Here is a 26,894-nt window from a genome sequence, read left to right as displayed (position 1 = left end):
GAAGACATTCCAGTATATTGTCAATATCCACTGAACATCCACTTGCTTTTTCAAGCCATATCTGGTAACTTCTGCCCTCTCAGACTCCATTCTTTACCTTCCCTTGCTCCCTACATCAAACTGATTGGCCACTGCCTTCTTAAAGTCTCACAAATTCATGTTGCATCTCTTATCCTCAGCGCTCCTGCCCTGGATCAGGCTTTTCTTCTGTACTAATTCACCAGCTACATCCCTTAAGGGCCTCTGGGTCCCCTCCTCTCTTCTTGCTACATTCCACAGTGATTTCTCCATTTAGGTGACAGTGAACTTTGCAATGTCTAAAGTTCCAAAGTAAGTCTTCCACGTCAGTAACACTGCCTCTGCTTTATTGGCTCCTTGCTGCTTTGGAGATAAAATCCCACCTCCTTGGCAGAGTATAAGTGACCTTCAGGATCTGATGGCTGCCTCTGCGTTCAGTCTTCCCTCTCATCAACCTCTTCCCTCTATGGAGTGCTCAGGAGGTTCCCCAGACTGGGCCTTATCCAGCTGCTATTCCTACGTAATTCCACACTAGGCTTCAACACCAAGCTCCAGGAAGCTTCCTGGAACGACATATCCATCTGGCCCCCCAGAGCAGAGCTGGGCTGTGATCAGCTGGGCTTCCAAGGCCCTCTACTTGCCATGATCAGGCATCTGCCACTCCACCTTCTCTTGCCCCTTGTCTATATCTCCTCCTGGCCTCTGAGCTCTCTGAGAACTTCATCTTTAATTGCTCTATCCCTCATCTTAACAATATGTAGCTTGCAGTAGATGCTCAGTAATAATTTGCTTAGTTAATTAATCAGGTTATAGAAAATGTGCTGAGAACTTTTTTTTTTTCAACCAGATGCCAAAATAAAACATTTAAAGAAAGTATGAAGTTTATTTTTGATTGAAAGTAGTTTTGCCAAGAGGGATATTTATGTAGAACAGTAAAGAATACATAAACCTTGATGGGGATGCTCAAGTTTCAGTTTCCCGCAGGAATCTAAAGAATCCAAAGACTATAGTTTTTTTTAGAAAAGATTATGTATTAGGTACAGAAGTTGGTTCCTGTATAAGAAAGCGGTCATAAGCAAAATCAAAAGGATATTAAATAAGGCCAATGTAGAGCCAGGCATGGTGGCTCATGCCTGTAATCCCACAGCTTGGGAGGCTGAGGCAGGAGGATCACTGAGTTCAAAACCAGACTCAGCAACTTAGCAAGGCCCTAAGCAACTTAGTGAGACCCTGTCTCTAAATAAAATACAAAAAGGGCTGGGGATGTGGCTCAGTGGTTGAGTGCCCCTGGGTTCAATCCCTGGAATGGAAAAAAAAAGAAAAAGAAAAAAAAAAAAAAAAAAAAAAAAGACCAGTGTGATTTAAATAAAACCATCCCAATGGATTATCACTGCTTTCTTCTTTCTTTCTTCTTCTTTTTTTTTATCTCCTCTTTCTATTCTTACAAGAGAAAGAAATTGAAAAAAATATCTTTAAAGGAAGCTAAAATAGACAGGAGATTGGAGTGGGCTATGAAGATAGAAGTTTACCTATGTGATGGCCAGAAAATCTAAAGCACAGCTATGGTCAAGCACCAGGGAAGACAGGGTCTGTCAAATGACAAATATGGAGGGGAAAAGGAAGGTTTTTAAAAAAATAAAGGGTGCTATGACCATGCTTATATATTTTACAATCTATTTCTATGGCAATAGGTTAGCAAATCAGGTTGTTGCTAAGGGAGACACAATTGCATTTCAAAGTAATGATGGGAATACTTCTAGAATCATCTCTTTTATTATTGCTGACACAGAACAATCTAAACTGGTGCTGTGAAGAGAATTGGCTTAGGAATACAATACTGACAAGGCCATACAACAAGGGGGTGATTCATTCAGTGCTTGTACTGCCAAGGGACCTATAGTGAAAGACCCACCTTTAAAACCCAGGCACTTCCCTTGGGGACTTAACTATATATTAGGTGAGTAATAATCACCTTAAGGACCCAAATGGCTATTTTGTTAATTTTCAGTCTCTATTACCTCCTTAATATGTAAATACCTAAAACATAAATAAATGCCAACTACAGCAAAGAACAAATACCTATATTACTGATTTTTGTTTTTTTTTTTCTTTCTTGCAGTGCTGGGGACCAAACTCAAGACCTCCATGCATGGTAGGCAGACACTACCACGGAGCTACATCCCTGGACCAACAGATCACTGTCTTTTTTCTTTTTTGAAGTCACAACTTTATTAATGATAAAAACAGTACAAATTTCAAAGCAAGCTGCAGTTACCCTTTTGAAACATCAGAAAAAGGTCTTGGCTTTCAGAGGGTTACACTGCTAATTCCATCACGGCAACTATAATGTCACTGCTATTGTTCTTTAGGGTTCAGATTGCCTTTGCTCTTGTGGGTATAAAAGATCGCCTTCTTAATGAGCCTCCCTGTCTAATATTGCACACATCCCTGCTGTACTGCAACTTCCTGAATCCTCTGCTTTACTTTTCTCCTTAATACTGACCACTAACATATTAAATATTTCACTTGTTTATGTTTATTGTTTGTCTCTCATTAGGATGTGAGCTGAGGGTGGAGATTTTTCTCCATTTTGTTCTGTGCCGAATTCCCAGCATCTAGGGTAATGCCCACTACCCACAGTGATGCAATAAATGTTGAGTTAATTAATGGAATCCACCTGCATCCACCAATGTGGACTAAGATTATCTTAGACTGAAAACATCTCAATAGCAGTCACAGGAAAGCGAAACAAAAACAAACAAACACAAACTGTCCTAAATCCTTTTTTTTTTTCTGATTTAATCAAAACCTCCTAAAAATAGGGTTGCCATAAATCCCCTCCCCAGAACTTTACATTTAAAAGGGAGATGGACCACTGACATTGAGAAATTATAGAAATGAAACTATCAAAACTTTCTGTACTTTTCACTTGTTCTGATTATTGTCCTGCCCTGTTTTCCCTTGAAGTCCTAAACCCCCTTCTTACTAAGATGACCCACTTTTTCATGTTAAGTTTCTTTTAGTCATTTCCCTTGACTAAATGAATAAACTTTGTCTCTTCCCCTGTTAACTTGCCTTTTGTTGATTAATCTGTAAGCCACCCAACTACAGAACATAGGTTGGCACAGGAAAAGGGGAATTTTTCTCTACCCAAGAGAATGAATGAATAGCAAATTGATACTCATATCATACAACACTTTAAGTGTTGTATTTTCTCAGTGAGGTAACTGTGGGTGTTCACTTTTAAATCTGTACAAAAATAGAAATAGGATGTTAAAGAAAAATAAGCCCATTTGCTACTTGGAGATTCCAAATCGATTTAAAATGAATTCTAACCCAAAATTTGCTGTTTGCTAATGTTTGTGAGGCAAATCATCAGAAAAGGAAATGGTGAGGTCTTTTCATCAACCTGCAAATGTCTGAGTCAAAGGAACACGTCCCTTTCATCCTACTTGATCCCCACTCCACCACATAATCGGCCAACGTTCTCTCCATGGTCACAGAACACACTGCTCTGAGTACCTCGGGTTTGTGTCAATCACACACAAATTTGATTTAAAAAAAAAAAAAAGTGATGTACAAATGCTCATGAGAAAAAGGGACAGAGAAAGGAGGAAGGGGGAAAGGAAGAGAGGGAAGGGGGTAGAGAGACAATATTAATGAATGGGTATGTGTTTGGGAGAAGGTAAAAGGCAGAAACAAAGTATTTTGTATTAAGCATCCAAGTCCCACAGTAATTTGCATCTAATTTTCTTTTCATGGAAATAAAGAGATAAGAAGATGTCAGTAATAGCTATGTTTTGGCATTAAGCTTGATTATGATACTTATTCTTTTGCTGACTGAACATTGATTAAACAACCTTGGAGCTAGTCTCCCAGATCTACACCACCCCCTCCAATCCATGTCCCTTTCTTCCCAGTTTTAGGCATTGAACAACTTGATTGTGTCACTGACTGACTTCGAACTCTTCAGTCTTCTAACTGAACTCTGTTTGGACTCCAGGCACCATGTACGGCTATGTGATTAAAAAAGAAACACGGTCCTGTGTTGGGATGTCACACAGGACAGGCTACAAATTATGATACAGTAGGTAGGGCTGGGGAGAGGAGCTGGCAAAAATGCCATACGGACAGAGAAAAGTGGGAAGTGGGGTTGAAAACTGATTTCAAGAGAAAAAGTTGGATTTCAAAAAGTAAGGGTATGGTCACCAAGAGGGGCAGAACAGCAGCCCATGAGAGGGACTTGTGGATTTGGGGGTCTGATTGACAAGCTCTGAGGCAGGAAGTGGAGAGGAGAGTTTAACACAGTTGGGACTCTCTGTGGCGAGGGAAGGGTAAGTCTCAGCCAGAGATTTAAGAACTTTATATGGTGCAGAAACTCCTCTACAAAGAGCAGTAAGAAAGGTTGTAAATTTGGGAAACCCCAGGATTAATCTGCATGAGAGAGCTCTGAAGATGACGGAGTCAGGCCACATGAGAGGTAAAGACCTGGGACCAGGGAAGTGATGGGGTGGCATGAAGGGGCTGGAGGAAAAACTGGGCACGAGGGCTAAGAGGCAGAGGGTGCTCCAAGATCTCTGGCTGGGGTGGTGGGTAGATGCCCTGGCTCTTCATCAATGCATGGAAAGCAGGAACCACAACAGGGACCACAGCTAGTAAGTGCCCACACCCTAGAGGTCAGCTGTAATCAACTGCTCAATGACTCCAATATAGATTCACTAACATATTAAATTATTTGAAATATGGGTTCACAATACTTCTACAACATATAGCCTTGAGTCAAAATACGAGGCCTTGAATCAAAGAACTGTCTCTGAATAAAAACAGAAAAGTCCTTCTTGGAGAAGTGGTTTTTAGCTATCTTTGAAACGACCTTGTATGGTTTGTACTAATCTTGAAAAATTATTTTAAATAGCAAAGCTGAAAGGGACCTTAAAGGTCTTGTTCAACTCTAAGGAATGAAATCTGCTCAGCCCAGCAAAACTTTGTACAAAACTGACTACTGCCAATCTGAGAAGCAGAACTCCTGCCCTCGGCCTGGAGATCTCAGGACAGCCAGATGGGACCTGCTGGAGGAAGGTCAGGACCACAGGAGGCTAAATCCACTGGCAATTGCACTGTTGCGAAGAAACTTCAAAGAAAGAAAAGCTGGGCCTAGCTAACTCGGGCTTCTAAGAAGTTTTTTAAATGCCACGAAATCTAGGAATTAGTTTCCAATTTGTAATTTATAGAATCACATTAATGGCTAATGTTTGCTAAATGCTGATTCACCCTAAGTGAAGAGAGAAATAGTAAAGAGCACTTCTGTATTGTCTATCCTTCTACTATTCTTATTTTGTTTTGGGCCAAGGGGCTCAAAGGCTTCGAGAATAATTGGTACGTGTATTGAAACAAGATAAATTCTATCTCTGATTGAGGTAAAGATCAGAAAATAATTATTCTGCATACAAAGCTCACTCATGGCATAAAGATGACATATAAAATAACTTTTCTTGTTTTTCATAAAAAGAATGGGAAGGACAGGAACTATTTTTGGTATATCATTCACAGGCTGAAGTTTGAGTTTGGTTGGTGGTAATAAAATGAAGGAATTCATTTAAATCAACTATTGAGCATAATGATAAATGGAAAATGTTTAAAATATCTAAGAAATATAATAGATAATTATCACAGCTTATGCAAAAATGTAAGTTAAGGCTTCATCACTCATAGCTATGGTTCTGAAAGGACACTGACAGGAAGTCCCAAGGGGATTTCACCATCTTCCTGCCCAGAGCATCTCTGTAACTGTTCAGCAATGTTATGCTAACAGAATATGAATGGAAGAAATAGCAGGAGTATCACCAGCTGTGACATAATGGCCAACTAAACCACAAGGGTGCCTGGATTCTTACCACAGTCTATAAAGCCCATTGAGAATACTGTGGGAGAAATCATTCTGTGTCAGAGATTTTACATTATTCTAATGAGATACAAGGAGAGAATGCATATTGTCCTACATTAAAATAATAATATCCAGGGCTGGAGTTGAGGCTCAGTGGTACAGCACTTGCCTGGCATGCATGAGGCCCTGGGTTTGATCCTCAGCACCACATAAAATTAAAAAAAAAAGGTATTGTGTCACCTAAACTAAAAAAAAAAAATATATATATATATATATAATGTACTGGAGAAGGGAAAGTTAGGAGCACTTTGATAAATCAGAACAATATTATATAAACTGGTAAATAACATGAGGTAATCTAGATATTCCTGGGAAGAAATCTTAGCATTTCCCTCCTTATTTAGTTGGGTCATAGTGCTTGCTATCAATCAGGAAGGGTCTCTTATAAAGCATATACTATGAGTATGTATGTGTATGTATATGTATATATATATGTGTGTATGTGTGTGTATGTATATGTATGTGTGTATACATGTGTGTGTGTGTGTGTGTGTGTGTGTGTGTGTGTGTGTGCATATATATCAGAGGATCTTGCTTCCCAAACCCTTTTGACAATTCTGTCAAAAGTAATCTTCCTTCCTCTTTACACACAGGAGATTGAAGCTTGGAAAAATCAGCTAGTCAAATTCACCACAAATTCTAAGGCAATTCATACTTTAGTTCCTAGAATGTGGTTCCCAAACTATTGATCTGATCAATCGTGCAAATAAATGTTGTCTAGTGTGGTTATTATACCTTGATTTAGAAATTGGTTATTACATTTAAATTTTCCCTCAATGATTACCCTACTGATTCAATATTACAAAAATTCAGTGTATGGGTTACATTATCAAAGTGACCTAGTAAGTTTACCAATCGGATGGTGATCTATATATGGTTTCTTCAATTTCACGTTAACATTAGAAATATAATTTTCAGTATTCCTTGGTGCTATGGACTGACTGTGTCCTTCCAAAATAGCCATGTTAAAATCCTAATCCCAAAGTGATGGTTTTAGGAGGTGGGGGTCTTTGGTGAGGTGATTAGGTCATAAGGGCAGAGTTATCATTTGTGGCCTTGTAAAAGAGACCACAGAAAGCCACCTCATCTCCTTTACCATGAGAGGACATGGTAATAAGGCTGCATCTATGGGAAACAGACCCTCACCCAACACTGAATCTGCTGGTGCCTTGATTTTGGACTTCCCAGCCTCTACAACAGTGAGAAATAAATTTTTACTGTTATGAGCATTTATAGTAGTTTCCAGCATTTTGTTATAGTAGCCCAAATACACGAAGACACTTAAATTCAGAGTTCTGCCCCAAGACAAACACTGGGGAGGACCTGGGAGAGAATGGTGGTCTAGAGTCATCCTTCAGACACTGAAGATGCTGGTGTGTTGGGGGTCAGTATTCTCCGAACCCTAGAGTGTCACTCCTTGCAAAATTGGAAGGTTCTCCTTCACACAGCAGACAGGGCAGTGAAAATGGACACAAATTAAAAATAGTTACCAGCAATGTGCTGCATCCATAAGGCATAAACCAAGAATTCTGGTTGAAAGGAACAACAGTTGGGGTGACTGCTTTTACCTCTTCCCTTTATTCCATTCACCTCCAAGGCTTCGGGTTCTCAGTACAATGCACTAATCGGGGCCACAAAGGGTTCTATCACCCAGAATCTTCACTGAGTTTTGTGCGTTTGAACTGCACGTATCTCAGAGGAGAATGGAAATGTGTGTGGGCGCTGTGGTCCAGGCATTGAGGGCACTGACACCCTCTTGGACAAGCACAGTCACTTACTCTAGGTAAGTACAATCCTCAAGCCTCAGTACTGCTGAGGGAGAGCTTGCCAGGGTTTACTTTTTAGCCCTTTTGTAACCAAAGAAATTCCAGATGTTGCTTTTAACATTAAAGGAAAATTTAAACTCTGGCTGAGTCCTTCCATCTCTTACCAATGCTCCCAAACACAGGCAAACTCCCATCCTCTCCCTCAATAAGGCTTTAAAGAGTTTGTTTTAAAAAATCAGACACAGAGAAACTTTGCCAAACGAGCACCAAAACCAAAGTCATTACCTCCAGAGAGTCACTTTCACAGTCTCCTTCTTCCACGCTTCGCCCCTTCTCTTCGGTAATGGTGTTCACCATTTCAAAGAACCTACAGAGAAAGTTGGCATCCGTAACACATCCATATAATAATAAATGCACCTGCTTCTTCACGTATGAAGGGTGACATCCTGAAAAACCCAACCTTAAGTCCAAAATGCATTTAATATACCTAACCTGCCAAACATCCTCACTTAGCCCAGCCTACCTTCCATATGCTCAGGGCACTTAGGTTAGCCAACAGTTGCACATCACCTAACACAAAGCCTACTTTATAACAATATTTAATATCTCATGTAATTTATTGAATACCTGTTTCCAAAATATGCTGGTAACACAGTGCACAGCACAGCACCATTTGGTCATCCTGGTGACTGGGGCTGACCAGGAGCTCACAGCTGCTGCCCAGCTTCACAAGACTACTATATGGCATATCGGTAGCCCAGGAAAGGGTCAAAATTCAAAGTATGGTTTCTACTGGATGTGTATGCTTTCATATAATCATAAAACTGAAAAATTTGAGGTCAAATTGGTATATAAGCAGATATGTCCCAAAGTGTCTTTGGAACCAAAATTTAGAGTTTAGAGTCTCTATGAAATAAGTTTAAAAAAAAGCAGAATTTTTCAAAAAGAAAACATGCCAATAGGATTTTCTAGAAATGTCTGAATACCTAAAATTCAAACAATAATAATGTAATACATAATAGAAGAACAACAATGAGGTGAGACAGATTCATAGAAATGTCAAGAATGCGGACTTAGATATCAGAAGAAGATTACTGGTATCTCTGTGATCTTAGAAAAACACATGCACCTCTCTGAATCCTTAATTATAAAACAGTGAATATACAAGTACCTATTTCTTAGGTTGCTGTGAAGATGATTTAGGGTAATACTCATAAACTGTTTAGCTTTAGCATTGTTAACATAAAATATTAGCTAGTGCCTGTAATCCCAGTGGCTTAGGAGGCTGAGGCAGGAGGATTACCAATTCAAAGTCAGACGCAACAACTTAGTGAAACACTAAGCAACTTAGCAAGATCCTGTCTCAAAATAAAAAATAAAAAGAGCTGGGGATGTAACTCAGTGGTTATGTCCCTGAGTTTAATCTGCAGTATCAAAAAAATAAATAAATAAATAAGCGTGTGTTATTTTAGCTGCTGCTAATATTATTATTTAAAACCACAAGAAAATCCCCTCTATTTTGAATATCCCAGAAGATTTAGTATCTCTAAATTTGGAAGTGACTATTTGGCTACTGTAACATTTGACCTCAGTTTATAAATCTTCTGCTTGAGCAGGGTCTTGTAAATACAGTGTATGAAATACTGATGTGAACTAGGAAAGACTAGCTTATAAATATATTGATGACAGACCATCTCTCTTTTGATGACCAACATTTTTCTTTCAGAACTGTTGTAAAGTTTTATTTCTGGAGAGTATTTTAAAGCCAAGCAATATAACCAGAATGAGAAATAAATTTGTCTACTGTGCCAAGTGTAGTCCTTTCACAGCAGATGACAATGGTTTACACACATCAAGTTAGGGAAGCACTACAATCAAGGGCTATGACCTCTCAGACAGATCATGCAAGGCTAGCCCAAGGGCAGAGCAGGTTATGGTGTTACAAAAAGTTTACCTAACACAACTCAAACCTATTTCTGTACTTCAATTTATCCATCCTCTGAGCCATCCATCCACCCATTCATTCATCCATTCATCCATGCATCTGTTCATCCATTCATTTGTCCATCCATTCAACAAATATTCACTGAGTATTTACTTTGATCAAGAATTGTTCTGGTCACAGAGAACATGCCAGTGATCAAAATCTATACTGGAGTTTGAAGCCTGTTGATGGAGTTCACATATGGTGCTTACTTCATCACTTTTCCTTTTCCTCTAACATGTTTTTTGGCCAATGATAAGAAAAAAATCCCAAAATTGACTGGAAAAACAGCATGCTCTGATGAAGATTAAATATCATGATGAGTTAGACACAAAAGCAAGAAAATGAACAAACGTAAGGAAAAAATTTGGCTTTAAAGACAAATGTTAAGATCAGAGGTAAAAACATGCAGCAGACACTAATGCAGAAATTTCAATATGAACACCTCTAAGCAGAATATAACAAAGTGAGATGGAAGTCCAGTTTGAGTTCTAGAAGCTTATATTCTAGAGTCACATGTGCCTGGTTCAAATCTCCAATTTTATACTTTTTAGTGATATGATGTTAGGTTAAACTCTCCAAGATCCTATTTACTTTAATCTTCTCAATGAAGATATTAATCCTACCTATCAGAGTTTTACTGAAGACTAAAATAGATATTAGGTCTGGGGTAAGCACTCCAGAAATCTTAGCTATTATTACCATAGAAACAAATCAACAGCCTTGAGAATTTAAGTGTAAGCAGAAAATAAGACCCTACATAGGAATTCTTGTTTCCAATCTTCTCCAATACAATGTAAGTCCAAATTGGGCTCTCACCTACATTTTGTCTTCTAAATTGTCATTCACGTCTCTATTTCTCCATAGTCAGTCACTGTGTTCTAAAGGAACATGAAGTATTTAACCAGCTCAAAAGAAACACACCAAGGTGGGTGAACACAAACATACAAGGCAATTCATGGCTTTTTGAATTTTATTTTTTTATTTATTTATTTTATTTATTTATTTATTTATTTTTTTTTTTTTTGTGGTGCTGGGAATTGAACCCAGGGACTTGTGCATGCGAGGCAAGCACTCTACCAACTGAGTTATATCCCCAGCCCTTGAATCATCTTTTTTATTGGTGTAGATCAAATCATAGGCTCTTATACCAAGTTGTATCTCCATCAGAAAATCCAATATAATTACTCTGGGGTTGGGCCAGGTACTTTTTCATTGCTCGCCCAGTAATTCTAACATGAGCTAGGGTTAAAAAACACTGTTAAAGACAACAGTGATATTATTCAAAAGAATGTAAGAACAAAAAATTTGGTAATTACATGTAATAAGTGAGCACTTTAAAAATGAGACACAGTTTTTAACAATTAACCAGTAAGTCTTGGTCAGTGTTTTATCTATGGAGGAAGACCAGTAGAGGAGGGAGACCAGAGACGGAAAGGGGAGGTACTAGTGAATAAAATTGAACAAATTATGTTATGTGCATGTACAGATGTGTCACAATGAATCCCAGTATTATGTGTAATTATAAAGTACCAGTAATTTTTTTAAAAAATTTTTTATCTGTGGGAAAATAAATTACGACTAAGAAAAACTTGATTTATTAAAGAAAAAAATTATTTAATTTTTCTAACTGCATACCATACCATATAATTATAAAATATTAGCCCAAATAAAGTATTTATATAACTATGCAGTCATGAATTCTCTACAAGAGCTACATGTTCAATCATTACTTGAAATAATGATCAAGTTCAAACAGCCTTTTTCACACATAATGATAAATACGTACTTTTTACAATGAAGTTCTGTACAGAAATAGATTTGGAAATCATCAGAATTGTGAAGCACATAAAGAAAACAGCATCGTTCTTCAAATTTAGAAATGCTGAAACAACAACAAAATAACATTATTCAGGGAAACAGCAATACTTTCATGGAACTGTAATGAAAACTAAATACTTTTTATATCCAATCCCAATTATGATAACAATGTTGTTTATAACCAAAAGTCATAAACAGCATCCTACAAAATGATACTTGTCGTACCATAATACAAAAATTATTTACTATTCTAAGAATTGTCCTCTGACTCATCTCTGCAGAGTAGGGCTGCTCTGGGGTATGATAAGCCTGAATAAACTACATGTCCCTTCCATTTAGCATGCAAAGGCGGTGTGTTCAATGTAGCAATAATCCGTGTGCTGGGAGGAAAAGTACAAACACCAACTGGTTGGCTGACCTTGGTAATTCTGTAGAACAATGAAATGCTTCCAGAGCTAAGAAGGCACTTTGCAGAGGCAGCAAAGCACCTCCTTAGCTTCAGAGATTTTAGAGAAGTGAAGAAATGCAGAACAGCACTTGGTGTGGACTACCGTTTTATGCCAGGAGTTGGCAAACATTTTCCGTAATGGGCAGATAGCTAAGTAGCATGTTTTTGCAGGCCAGACCACTCAATTCTGCTATTGGAGCATGGAAGCAGACTTTGATAACAAATGAATGAATGCAGCTGTGTTCCAATAAACTTTATAAAAACAAGCAATGAGCCTAATGTTATGCCTTTTCATCTACTATTTCTTCAATTTTGAATGCACATAATTTTTTGGGTTTTTTTTTTTTTTTTTTTTTGCTTTAAAATGAAACCTTAATCATCATTTAAGGTCCAGTTGAGAACATACCCCTTCTCCTTGACCTACTACTACCCTGAACAGAAGGGTTTGCACTTCTGTTCTGAGTGTGCTTCTATCACTGCTCATCATTGCCAACAGTTGTGAACTGTTTGCTCCCCTCCCTGCTAGACTGTGAACTCAAGAGAGGAGTTAATGCCTCAGGCATTTTTGTGTCCTCTGCAGAACAGGATTCGACATTTGGCACACAGCTAGTTTTCAATGCCCATTGACTTGATCTGGGCAAGTTCTGGGGTGATGCAAGACAAACTGCTGACCTAGTTGGACTTTGTTCCACAGTTTGTCATCTCTTCTTTACAGAGGAGGAGGCCAGGAAAAGTTAGTTCTCTCTGAAGCTGCAGAATAGAATTCAAGTGTCCCAGCATATGAGCCAGCAATAGCCAGATGGAGGCATGCTATGCACAAATTATAAATCACAATCGTAAAACTGCCATACCTAATTAAAGAAAATTAATTGATTGGAAAACAGATCTGATAAAGTGGAATTTACAGTTACTATACCAGATGGACTGCTTAAAAACACAGCAATAAATAATGAGTGCCTTACTAATGACTGGGTTTAAAATTAAATATTAAGAAAGGAAAGCTTAATTTGAGAAGGAATTGATTAGAAAGACTATAATGAGTCAGTCCATAATCATACTCATTTCTGTTCAGATCATTCATGAGGTAACAGGTAGTTCTACCAGGCAAACGAAAATTATCAGTGACTCAGACTGCTCTACCAGTTCATGCTCTAACAAAGTCAATTTCTATTGTTCCAAAAGCAACAGGATGTTGCATAACTGGCCTGCAGAAATCTGTTGTCTTCCACTTCTATTATATGGGGATAAACAGTAGTAAACACAATTAAATTTGTTTTGGAATTTTTAAGAATTGGTTTAGTATGAGAATATAGCTAATGAGTATTTAGACATGTAACCTGTGACTCTCGATTTGAAAAAAAAACTTTTTTCAAACTCCCAAGAAATGGCATTTTCTGAGCCTTTGGCATTATGACGGTCATACTATGGCAGCTACATTAGAGCTGAACTGAAATTTATCACTGTAACTGCATCAACAGTGACCTTAGGAAGAGTTTTAAAAAACAGATACCCTACAATCCCATGTAATTAATGTTACACACAGGATACAGGCTGGTAGATGGACTGTGTGCTCTGGATCTATGCAAGGGGGGATTAGATCCTGGTATACCAAAAGGACAGAAAAACATCCTACAACATAAACCAAAAACTCAACCCGCTAAAGAAGACCTCTACATAGCTCCCTTTTATCTACATCTTGATTCTGGTACACAATTCACATTTACCCCAAAGTCACCACATTTTAAGCAGGCAACAAACTCAAGAGTCAATTTCTTATTTTTTTTCCTGGTTATTTTTTTTTTATTTTGATTCATTGTACAAACCCATTTGTTATACCCCATATAACTATTGTTTCTCTAGTTGTACATGAAGTAGAGTCACATCATTTGTACATCATAAATGTACATAGGGTAATGATGTTTGTCTCATTCTATTATTTTCCTTGTCCCTACTCCCTCCCCATCCCTCATTTTACCCTATACAATCCATCCATCCTCTATTCTTGCCTCCCTCCCTCCCCCTGTTATGTATCATCATCCACTTATCAGTGAAATCATTCAGTCTTTGGTTTTTTGGGATTGGCTTATTTCACTTAGCATGATATTCTCCAATTCCATCCATTTACCTGCAAATGCCATAATTTTATTCTTCTTTATGGCTGACTGCATACTACAGTGATGCAGCTACATCAATGTTTATAGCAGCTCAAGAGTCAATTTCCCTAACAGTGAACATCTTGTTGGAAATCCTTTCACAGTGGAGACTGTGAGATTTAAGAAGGTTGGGCATTCCCATCAATAGTAGGATTCCTGAAATGCTTTGGACTTCAAAATCATAATAAGAATCCTAACCAGGCTACAATTATTCCAGAAAAAAAGTATCTTTTAAGTAAATAAAAAGTACCAAGGAAACTTACCTCACTCCCCTGACAGAGGATGCACTAAAATTCCACTCGTGTATGCCTTTCTAGAACACAGGAAAACAACAACCAAAAATACTGAGTCATCCAAATTGAAAATACTGTAACAAAAATAATTTTGTTTGATTATTTTTAATAATATACAGAGTCATTTTTCCTGGTGCTCAATTCTTCATGAACAAAGCATCATATGGATGCTGCAATTCATGCCTAAGTCACAAGGGTGATGTTTACTTAATAACTCCTATACTTCAATAAAATAGCTTCCAAAAGAGCCTGGGAGAATTAATCTCATTAAATTCCAAAGACTGATTTTTTAATGTACGGTTGTACATTAATTTTTCAAGTACAAAAAACCAAGGGATCAAGGTAATTCAATGAGTATAGTCCAGCAATATTTTTTTTTCTGAAAAAGAAAAACATTAATTTGAATATAATATCTGCAAGGTTTTAAAGATAATTACTTCTGAATTATCTTTAGGTAAAATTTCTAACTAAACCGATGGGTCTATTTCTTCAGATATTAGTAGAGCCATGTGTGCACATGGACATTCGTCATTATAACTATACTGGGTTATGACCAAATTTATGCAAAATTCAATACACTAATAAAGTTTGAACATAAAAAACTTGAATATCATGATGAGTGATTCACTGAGTCCAGACCCAAAAAAAGTGAGAATTTATTTCCTAAATTTACTACTAAAGCTATTACAATTATTATCAAATTCATGTATCCTTAAAGAAATTCCAAGATGAATCATATTCTTTATAAAAAATGTCTGAAAGCAAAATAAAATTGATATCATAAGTATTTTTACAGAAATAAAGCAGTTGATATGGGTCTATATTTAGAAAGTGTTAAATAGTAATAAATTCATACTGAAATTCACACTGATGTAAAACAATTAGGAAAACAAGCTCCTACCCACCCATTGCCTGGAGGATGAGGTCTTGTTTGGGTTTGTGAAAAGGGTTAATGAAGTCTTGGGGTTGTCAGGTGGCCCAGAACTCTTCTTGGCCAAAGCAACTTGAATAAGTCATAATTTCTATCCACAGCCCCTAGCTCTTTTCTATGGCTATTGGAACTTAAAATAAAAAAAAAAAAAAAAAAAAAAAAAAAAAAAAAAAAAAACAATTCTCTAAAGACTGATACAGATTTACTAAAGTACTAATTTCAGTGCACATCAGTCAGGTCAAAGGGATGTGACCTGAATTAGCTTAGAGCAGATTTTATTGTGCATGAAGTCCAGGAAGGGAAGACACCACAGAACGGTGCTCATGGAACGTGGCTCTCTTAACCAAAGCTCAAAGGGAGGCAAACTAAAATAGCAGCCTTGCAGCCTGACTGGTAATTCGGAAAGTTGCTTCTGAATCCTGCTGACCTCAAGTGAACTTGTAAATCTCTGTGTGATCCAGGAGCTGAAGCTGTTATGGGTAGACTACTTGCACATAACGTGTCCTGATCCTCAGAGCCTGCAACTGAGCTGCTTTCCAAGGCCATGTTCAGGATAAGGAGGGGGGGATGAGGGCAGAGCTGGTTGGGCAATGCGCAAATCAGCCATCCAACACAGGAACCAGCAAACACTGACAGACAATGCCAGTAAATCAATCTTCTGTCAGCTCTGCTCTAGGAGCATCCAGGGAGAGATTTCCCAGGTTGACTGGGCTGGTTTTATAGGAAAGGAGAACACTTCCAGGATACTAGGTTCCTGAAAGACTGCCAGCGCTACCAGGGAAACAGTCCATTTCAGTGGTATCAAGTCCAGGGCTGGACTCGGAATGATTAACACGCCTCCCTTCCCACCTACCCTGCTAGAGGGACTCACCACACAGAGGTGCTGGTGAGCTACAAAGCCAACCTGTGAGATTCTCTGGGAATCTGGGTTTAAAAATGCAGGGCCAGGCCTGGGGTGGTGGCTGAGTGGTAGAGTGCTCGCCTAGCATGGGTGAGGCACTGGATTCAATCCCCAGCACCATATGAAAAAACTAAATAAACAAAATAAAGGTATTGTGTCCATCCACAAATAAAAATTAAAAAAAAAAAAAAAAATACAGGGCCAGAAGCAGAGTTGCAACAATAATTAGCCCCTGCAAGCCTCAACAAGGCTCAAACTTATTCAATCAGCAAAAGCACCATTTTCTAGGAACTGATTAACCTCAGATCCCATGCCCCGAGAACAAGAGCTGGAAGTTAATACAGGGTTAGGGTGGCAGAAATCACACTGCGGCAGGCACTACTGGTTCTCTAGGCAATAGCCATTTCCTCCTTCTCCTCTATAACAAAAAAAATAAAGTTTGGGGTTGGGGATATAGCTGGGTTGGTAGAGTGCTTGCCTTGCAAGCACAAGGCCCTGGGTTCAATCCCCAGTACTGGAAAAAAAAAAAAAAAAGTTTGTTCAGGTGGGACAGTGAAAGGGAATAGACTAAATCAGCCATAGTGAGCCCATTTCCCTTACTGGTGACTGATACAACTTTTGATGTGAAGGAGGGCCAGTCCCTTCTCCCTAGGACTCTGTCTGTGAGGTGCTGCTTGGAGCTATTTAAGATCATGAGAAGACAGACAAAAGTAGAGAAACCAACTCAGAATTCTGAACCTTACATCCCCCTCAGAATGACCCCACCTCGGAATTTCCTATAAGATAAAACAGCATTTCCTTATTATTGAAGCTGTTTTAGTTGGGGGTTTTGTGGTTGTAAGCATGCCTACGCTCATCATAACATGGATGCGCCCTTCAAACATTTCCTGAGCAGCCGCTGGCTGGAGTTAGAGGGTAGGAGGGTCAGCTTTTTTCCTCCACTGGGCCCCTGCTACCTGCTCTCTACTACCTGTACTCAAAAAGTCACCAATGGGTCAAAAGAGTCCAATCTACCATCTAAAATATCTTGCAAATAACTTCTCATCCCTCGATCTAGGTTTTTCTTTCATGGTACCCACGTAGACTTTCTTCAAGTACTGACTGATTTTAAGAAGAAAGCATCTATGGGAGAACTGGTAAAAAAAAAAAAAAAAATGTATTCAATTAATTTTGCCCCTGAATGTTCCTGGAACATTGGTATATAATGGGCTTAAAGTTTTGAAAAATTTCATTTCAAAGGATATGTTAATCCATGAAACTGTTCATTCCCCATTTTAGAGTGAAAATATTGAGAGACGGTATGAAGAAATGAATATGATAAATGAAAAGCAACATTTTCTATTCTGCTTTTATAAAAAAAATTTAAGACATTCTATGTCAAAAACAATCCATTTCCTGTTTAATATAAGATCTATTAAGCTGGTAGCTTAATCTGTTATTTAATTACAGTTTTACATTTGTTTTAAACTAGGATGGTAATACATTTTTCTTACTTTTATTGCTTATCTTCCTTCCAATTTGACCACTTCTACATAAAAAAAATAGAGAAATGACAGGAGTAATAAATACATTATGGACAGACCAAGGGTTTGCAAAGAAATCAACATGAAATCAAAATGAAGAGGGATTCACAAAAATTTAAATTTATGAACAAGGAGAATTTTTAGAACTGAAGGTTATAGGAATAGAAATAATAGAACTATGTTTCTTCTTGATCAAAAATGGTGAAAACAGATACTTGCTTTGGCAGCTCATAAACTAAAATTAGAATGATACCACTTTCTCTCATGTGTGGAAGCTCAAGTAAAATGAGGGGGAAAAAGATGGTGAGCCCATGAAAATAGAAATCAGTGGAGTAGAGGAAAAAGATTGAGAGGGTGGAGGGAGGGATGGGAAAAGGGGAAATTTGCACAATGAAATTGACCATATTATGCTGTGTATACATATGTGAACATACCACAGTGAAGTCCACTTTTATATATACATATCTATAAAGCACCAATTTAAAAAACAATAAATAAATAGGAGGAAGACAAGTAGAGTACAGGAAGGGAATGGGAGAGGGAAGAGAGGGAAAGAGAAAGTACTAGAGACTAAAATGAAGCCAAATATATTCCATGCACATATAATTATGTCAAAATGAAGCTCAGTATTATGTATAACTATAAGACACTAATAAAAACCATTTTTAAAATGGTGAAAATAGAAACTGAATAATTCGCAGCCTAAATCTATAACCCCTCTTAATATACGGGTTTATATCCTAATATATTTATTTATTAACACAATTTTAAAGATCATCTTTATAATTGTTGCAAAGTATAAGGGCATCAACAGAAGGCTCACTTTAATGAATGAAGAAGCTCCAGGAAGGACAAAACAGTAACAACGAATTAGAAATAGTACTCACTTTCCAAAAATCTCTGGCTTAATTTCTAGCCTTTTTCCCCCTGTCTTCCAAATTTTTCTGGCTCTCCACTCATTCTCTGGGCCTTGCTAATCACTAATTTCTTTAGCCCCATTCCATTTCCAAGTGTCCTTGGATAACCTCGCTCTTTCCAATCAAGCAAAATTTTGACAATCTCTCTCAGTCTTGTTCTTCATCCATAATGTCAGGTCTTGTAACTAGCCTTAGTTTTTGTAGTTTCAACTGGGAGATTACTAAACTTGAGCGTGTCAGAACATGCCTGCGTATATTTTAAAACAATGTGAATAAAACATCACACTTGAAAGCGATCTTAATGGTGTGTATATAGTTACATTGATTATTCTCGATTCTATCTCCAGATGATTCTACCTGGAGTCATGCCATCAGTCCCAATTAAACAGTCCAACATGAAATTCCCAATGATGCTTCTACAACTCGGGTTTTTCTTCTAACCACCCTGCCAGTACCATCAGTGGGATCCAAGTCTGAGTTACTTCATGCATTTTCCTCTCTTAATTCCTCTTCCTAAATGAGTGATTGAGTCATACACTTTTCTTTCCAAATGACCTGTCTGTGGTCACAATCACATCATTCCAGTCTAAGTGTTCTACCTGCCTTGTTTCTAGTCAGTTCCTCTAACAGTCTTCCTGTGATACTCTTAGAAGCCAAGATTTCTGAACTCTACTGTGAAGTTCCAATAAATCTTACCGCTATAAGAGCAACCATTACTGAGCATTTGTTCCACGCCATTTAGCCCTGTGCTCAATGATTTACAATAATTACCTCACCCCGTCTTCACACCAATCCAGTGAGGTACTGTTATTCTCCTTTTACAATACAGGAAGTACAGCATGAGGAGTTTAAGTGGACTGCCCAGGTCACAGAGCAAGCAAGAGATGACGTCAGTCTTCACACCTGTGCTCTTAACTCTGCGCCCTTCTGCCTTCATGCCAGCTCTCAGATTCTGAGCTTCATGGTGCAGTTTCCTACCAGCACATGTCTACATTCCTAGCTCGTGCAGTGCTTGGCTGTTTTCTATTACCCTGCCTACTCACTCTATTGCCCAGCACCCTGGACACCTTCCTCTTACGGCCAGGTAGTCTCCTCCCAGCCCTAAGTTCCCATGCTCACTTTCAGTAGGGTGCCTTTCTTGGAATTCTCCCTTCTCCTAAGCTGGGTTGTCTTCCCTCGTGCCTTTACCTTTTCAGCAATCCACAGTCAAGTCCAGGTTCCTTTATGAAGCCTTGTCTCAGGAGGCTATGCCTCACTGTTCTTCATTCTCACTGAACTTCCTAGACCAAGAGCCCACAGTCTTACACAGAAACCCGCACAGTTACAAGGCCCAAGAAGTCAAAAACTGCTTACAGACATGAGGCCCTAATGTTATTGGTATCTCAGCACTGCTTCCCTCAGGAACAGCATGATGCTCCAGGTGGGGTCTTTTTACCTTACACATTAGAAACACCCGTAGAGTTGCTGGGTCAACTGCTGTCACTTCATCAAGAAAGTGTATATATAGTAATGGGGGACTCATGTCTTAGCTAAAAGTCTGTCATAAACATCTGTCAAGGAAGTTGTCTGCTATGAGTAAGTATTGTAAGTGACTTTTTGCAAATTTTTGTTGTTGTTGTTAGTTTGTTTCTGGTACTGGGGGATTGAAGCCAGGGGTGCTTTATCACTGAGCTACATCCGCAGCTCCTTTTAATTTTTATTTTGAGACAGATTCCCACTCAGTTGCTTAGGGCCTTACTAAGTTGCGGAAGTTGGATTCCAACCTGCAATCCTCCTGCCTCAGTTTTCCATATCTCTAGGATTACAGGCATGCACCACCATGCCTGACTTCAAGTGTTTATCTATGTTATTGGCACTCTTGATGATAAAAAAAGCCAAATTTGCAACTCTGCTTTCAGTGGCAATATTGAAATCTGTGATTTGGGGCTTTTTTGGGTGAAGATCCTTATCTCAACCTATTAGTGGAGTGTCTCTAAAATTCTGGTGGAGCTGGTGCAGAATAGTCTTGTTGAGGTGCTAAAGAGGACAATGTTTCACATACTGGATCCGAAAAAGCCCACAATGCTGAAATATGTCACTATGTATTTCTCCATGCTATTAGGCAGATTTGGTGTTGAAAATGGATGGTTTCCTCCATGGCTATGATATCAACATTTAGCATGTGTGCTAAAATACTGAGTTACAAAACTTAACATGACCAACTTTATCCAAACATGACAACTTAAAATACACATAAAAATGCTTTCCGGGTACTGTTCAGTTTCTGTTAATTTGAAACACAGAACAGCACTTTTTCTAAAAACTACAGCACTGTGACAGGTGACTTCTTGCTGCTCTGGTAAAGGTCACAAGCCTGGCCATGACTGACACGTGGGAAGGGTCTGTCCCAGCTGAGGTGGACAGCTCAGAGCATGGGACATTCTTCTCGCTAGATTATAGATAAGTTGTGTTGATGTTCCTGTTGAATATCCTAAGGTGGTGGCTTATATATGTGAGTTCTAAGACTTTCTCCAGTAGGTTGTGACATGAAGACCAGGAATTTGCATCATCAATCAGCTCTGTGTATGACTCAACTGCTGACGTTCCAGGGAACCACACTTTGAAAAACACCGTCCCTTGGAGCCAGCTTAGTCAGAATTACAATTGAGTAATTTAATATGTCTGCGTCTCCTATTAAAATTGTTCTCAACCATGGCTGCACATCAGAATCACACAGAGATCTTCAGAAAAATGTATGTGCCCAAGTTTCACTCTGAGTATAAAAGATTCCAATACAATAGAGTTCATGAAGGCCAGGGTGCCACATGCAGGGTTTGTGCCCAAATGGAGGAAAAACAACCTCTCAAATGATTATTCCCGTGTTTAGAGAGTAAAGCGGGATTAAACTTCAGGGTTTCAAAAAAGAGGGTTTAGTCCTAACATGTACAAAGCAGTTATTTTATTATTGTGGTTGTTACTACTGTTCAAATGTTCAAATCAGGCTTTTATGTCCAATGGCTCAAAAACTACATTTAAAAAATTGTGGGGCTGGGGTCCTAGCTCAGCGGTAGAGCACTTGCCTAGCACGTGTGAAGCACTGGGTTCGATTCTCAGCACCACATATACATAAGTAAATAAAATAAAGATCCATCAACAACTAATTAAAAATATTTTTTAAAAAATTATAACCCCATACTCCCAGACAGACCTCCTGATTCCACATTCTGCTTTATTTTCCCCTTCTCACCATTAAATACATCTCTGTGTTTTACTGATTGCTTTACTGCTGCCCTAAGTAGAAGTGAGGTATCAGGAGGGCAGGAAGTTTACTTATTTTGTACACAGATGATTCCCTATCATTTAACATAGTGCCTAGTAGTAGCTGGCACAGAATAAGTGCTCAATAAACATCTGGTGAGTGACTATGTGAATGAATAATGTTTCAAGAAAATTATAAGGGTATTCTGGAAAACAATTACCAAAAAAATACTATCAAATGAAGTACTTTCTCCCAAGACTTCTCATACCTATGGTTTATCCTGTGGACTGGCTAGGTCCTGAAAGGATTCTATTTTTTTAAAAATAGTAGTATGATTTGTACATGCATCAAAACTGATGAAATCAAGTAGCAAAAAGGGTTGTCCACGTGACTACTAAGAGCAGAAATGAAAATGCTTAAGATTCTTCTTTTTTTTTTTTTTTTTTGCTCAAGGTTCTTCTGATAACAAGTATAACACAGTCCATCTCATCTGGCACACGCATTGAGGCAGTGGCTAACCAGAGACTTGGCAGTTACTTAGATAACCAAACAGCTAGATGTAATGATAACTATAATGATACCAATGTAAGACTAGAAGTGGTATTATTCTGACAGTTTTCCCAGACTTAAGATATGCACCATTTACAACACCTATTTGAAGTATTAGTTCTTTGATACATAATTTAATTTATAGCATGAATTTAAAAATCAGAGAAATAGTCCAGTTTGACAATCTATAATAAAAATCCATATAGTTCAATTATATTTTATTAACTGAGCAAAATTCATAACCCAAAATTAACCAACTATATAATACAAAATGTATTTATGCCAAAACAAATAGAGGCAAGCTATTTCTTCTTAACCAACACAGGCAATTGCTGGAATAGGCAAATACTAGAAGGAAGTAAAGTCTCTCATGACTAATGCTCTTATCTTCATAACTGCATAACTTACCTTGTCATCAGGAAGCACGTGCCAAATAGATATCGTCTTTTCCTCCACTTCATTGTTGATAGACAAGTATGAAGGCTGATAGATTTTGGTTGGTTCTAATATTAATACCTTGAGAAGATAAAGCAAGGGAACTCATGTCAGTGACTGAAGATTTAAACCTCTTGCAGCTGCTACAACCACCCAGCACCAGCGTGGGAGATCATGGGCTGAGGCTGTGGATCCCGGCTGGAGAAACCCATTTAACTTCTGATGAGTCCTGAGTCCTCTCAGCATTGTATGACATTATACAATTCCCATAAAGTCAATAATATATCACCTCTTACTGCTAATGAACTTGGAAATAAAATTTCAAAATCCATACATTAGTTCAATCTACTAATGATGTATTTTTAAAAGCTTATATTTTGTCGTGCAATACATAAAGCTATAAATACCAATGTGTCAAAGAAAGGCAGAAACATGGAAAAGCAATTCTGTGCACAGAAAAATTCCATACATAGAATGTCCCATACTTATTTTAGGTTTTCTGCTGTCACGTTTTATCATAAAGAGGTAGTAGTAAGGTTTTTCATGTCTGCATAAAAGGATCCAGAAATAATTTTGGTTATTGTTGAAAGTTTTATATATAAACCCCCAAAACAGACATAACTGCATAAAGTAATAAAAATATTTTTGTACTTCCTTCAAGATAAAATTGGTATCTCCAATAATGATATATTTAGCCTTGTGAAAGAAAAAGACAAATAAAATTTGCTCCTGTTTTGGAGATGTATGAAGGATAGGTGATAAGCAAGTTGAGAATTTGTATCCTGAGGTCTGCATGAAGTTATTATTATTACTAATTCTCACATTAGGAAAGAATAACATTAAAATACCATATATGCCCTGACTTCAGAGTTGCTATAATTATTATCTATTCATACAGATGCTTTAAAGCCTACTGCAGACTTCAGTGTTTTGAAAAAAAGTCAATATTTCACTACAGAGAAACTGGGATTAGCTCTTTGTATTCCACTGCTTAAAACACAAGAAAATTACTTTTAGAACTAATCTTGAATCAAGCAAGTTTACCAAATGAAAGTGGAAGAGAAAGCTTATCTAGGGCTTCATCACAAAAAATTACAGACTCACAATACATTAAAACATAAAAGGCAGCCTGAGCAAGAAGGCACAAAATCTGGGCCAGAAAACTGGTCCTTGGACACATACTGTCAACCCCATGTACTCATTTTACTCTAAATTTATCACTATTGTACATTTATGTAAGTTAACGTACAAAGAAGTAGAGAAAGGGCCCTAAAAAAAACAAAATTTTCTTTACTCTCTGAGTATAAAAAATTTTCAGAGCTCATATTCTTGGTCAGGCCCTTGCTGTGAAAATAAGACATGCCACACCGCAAATAAACCCAGAGTACCCGACAGCAGGACAAACTGACTCAGGAACATACTCACTTGCTAGTTGAGTCAGGTCCTAATTCTAGTCACTTGCATTAAGGGAGCCATTGATTAATACTGAAAATCAACTTTCAATCTAAACACTGCATAAATGGTATTTTCACATCTGAGGATCCAAGTGTTTATTAAATTACAACAAATAGTAGAGAATAAAAAGTGGGTTTCCCAAAACATCAGCCAAGTCTCTCTCCTAGCAAATCAGAATATGTGTTATTTCCTAATTCTGTGAGCACATTATTTAACCATAGAGAAGCACAGTCCCTTTATGGCTAAATTATGTCTTTATTATCATCTCAAATATTCCTAATAGATAAACTCTGAACTATGTGTTCCTAACTTGGCACAGGGGATAAAAGCACGGTGACATTTATCACTAACGTTTGTTGAGCCCTTGATCTGCCCTTGAGATGAAAGAGTGTAAGGAATGTGTAGCGTATGTTACAGGGGTCACAAAACAGCTGAGGAAAGACACGGAAAAGGAGGCCATTTGACACAGCCATAGAGCTAGACGTGACTCGCTTAAGACTTGCTTTCAGTTTGTCTTCTAAATGGGTCAACATTATAATTAACTGCTAACTTCACAATACATCTCTGCAGCAGGAAAAAAGAAAGGCCTATAAACTACAGAGAACAGCATTAAGTAGGGTTCTACGTCTAAATTCTAGTAGTCTTCCAAAGATGACACTCCTCTTCCTCCTCTCATCTGACATTAGGTTTGAAGTCTCCAAACTTTTCCATGTGAGAAGGAAGAAAATATACTACAAAGTTAGCTAAGGAAAAGGAATAAATCAAACAGAATCCAAATAATAACAAAGGATCGAACCATTCAAATCATTTCCCGAATAACCTGTCACTTTCTTATACCCAGGGTCACGGTTATTTCTTAGAGGAATGAGAATGGATATGTTAATGAGATAAATAAGAAATAGTCACAGGTAAATATTTTCTCACCTAGGCCATTCTGGTTTTTAGTCAGAACCCCTTCAAAAGAAGGATAAAATTATCCTCCTAATTAAGACGACTGCAGTCTTCAGATTTGAGCCACAGAGGATGCTACTCAGAAAACAGGGCTGATACAAAACCACACGTTGAGAAGGCCCCTTTCTCCATGCAGTGAACACAGATGGCAAATTCCAGATGCAGTTACAGTCGACTACCCAAATATTGGTTCTATTTTTCTATTGTATTATCATCTATATTGAGATTTTTTTTAATCCTCCATGCTTTCATTATTTTTTAAACAATATCTTGGCAGTGGTTAATCCTCCCACAATTTCTATTAAATCTGGAACTTCCTGGGAGACTTACATTCTATGGAATTCACAAAACATGAACTATAAGAAAGCTCAGCAACTTGTTTGGAAATATTCATGTTATGATGCATATGAGTTTGCCCCATCTTCTGCATGAAGCAGATTGGATCTCTTTTTAAGTTCCTTTACTTTATAGTTGTAGTTGCACTTTTTAAAAGATATTATATTATTTCATGTCTTAAAAAAATGTTTAAAAACACTGGAAATGGTTAAAAACAAAGTAAATGAAAATATTAGGACCTAAAAGAATTCTTCATGTCATAAGTGTTTTACTTTGATGATGTGCCTTTGATTTAATCTGGGATACTTTTAGAAGGATACTTGGTGTTTGTAATCATCTTTGAAGACCTTGGCAATAAATTCTGCTTATTTCATAAAAAAAGAAAGAAAGAAAGAAAGAAAGAAAGAAAGAAAGAAAGAAAGAGAAAGCTCAGCTTCAGGAGAGCTAGAAAACTGTACAATTTTGCACACTCTGTATCATAGCCAACCACAGGAAAGCAAATTTGAAAACTCAAGTTATGAATTCTGATGTAGTAGAAATGAGTAGAAAACACTGCATTTCAGAGTCTTTTCACTAAAAGATAGCCCCTAAATAAACCCCTAAGTTCCAAGAAGGAAATAAATTGCCGGAAAAAAAAAATGGTATGTCATAAGTGAGTACAAGAAAATATGAAGAACACCTTTGTACCTCCCACCCCACAGGTAACCAAATATTAATGTACTACCATATTTGCTTCAAAACTTTTCTCAAAGAAATGAAATTCTGCAGAAAAAGTTGAAGTCCCCGTGGTCCCTTACATGACGCAATCATCCCCTCCACACGAGATTTCCCAAAGCACTTATCAATTCCTTATGCCCACCAGCCACCTCTAAAAAATGCTCATGACCCACACTTTTGCAATTTTTAATTATTTGAGTTCAACAGGCAAAAAAGGGTCTCATTTTAATTTTTATTTATTTGACTACCCAATAAGGTTAATTATATTTTCATATGATTTGTCCATTATTCTTTTTTTCTTACCATTTGTAGTTTTTGTTTTGTTTTGTTTGGCATACCAGGCAAATTTTCTGACTATTTTACAGATTTTCTATTACATATTTTCTCTCTTTTTTTTTTTGGGGGGGGGGGGTGGTGCTAGGGATCGAACCCAGGGCCTTGTGCTTACAAGCCAAGCACTCTATGGACTGAGCTATCCCCCCAGTCCCTATTTTCTCCTCATTATCTAGCTTTT

General features: G+C 37.7%; 1 protein-coding gene across 2 annotated transcripts in view; it reads right to left on the bottom strand.

Annotated features, from left to right (window-relative positions):
• The window catches only part of Map3k5 (mitogen-activated protein kinase kinase kinase 5), a 216,335-nt gene that overhangs the window by 66,422 nt on the left and 123,019 nt on the right, over window positions 1–26,894 (bottom strand). For both annotated transcript variants that reach the window (XM_047558138.1, XM_047558139.1), the window contains exons 11-14: window positions 22,895–23,002; window positions 14,398–14,447; window positions 11,502–11,597; window positions 8,014–8,095 (exon numbers count right to left, since the gene is read on the bottom strand). In XM_047558138.1, the coding sequence (XP_047414094.1) occupies window positions 8,014–8,095; window positions 11,502–11,597; window positions 14,398–14,447; window positions 22,895–23,002 (336 nt within the window). The remainder of the gene's footprint in view (window positions 1–8,013; window positions 8,096–11,501; window positions 11,598–14,397; window positions 14,448–22,894; window positions 23,003–26,894) is intronic.

Source organism: Sciurus carolinensis, chromosome 7, assembly GCF_902686445.1.
Source record: "Sciurus carolinensis chromosome 7, mSciCar1.2, whole genome shotgun sequence".
Classification (NCBI taxonomy): Eukaryota; Metazoa; Chordata; class Mammalia; order Rodentia; family Sciuridae; genus Sciurus; species Sciurus carolinensis.
This window is presented reverse-complemented; position numbering and strand designations above follow the sequence as displayed.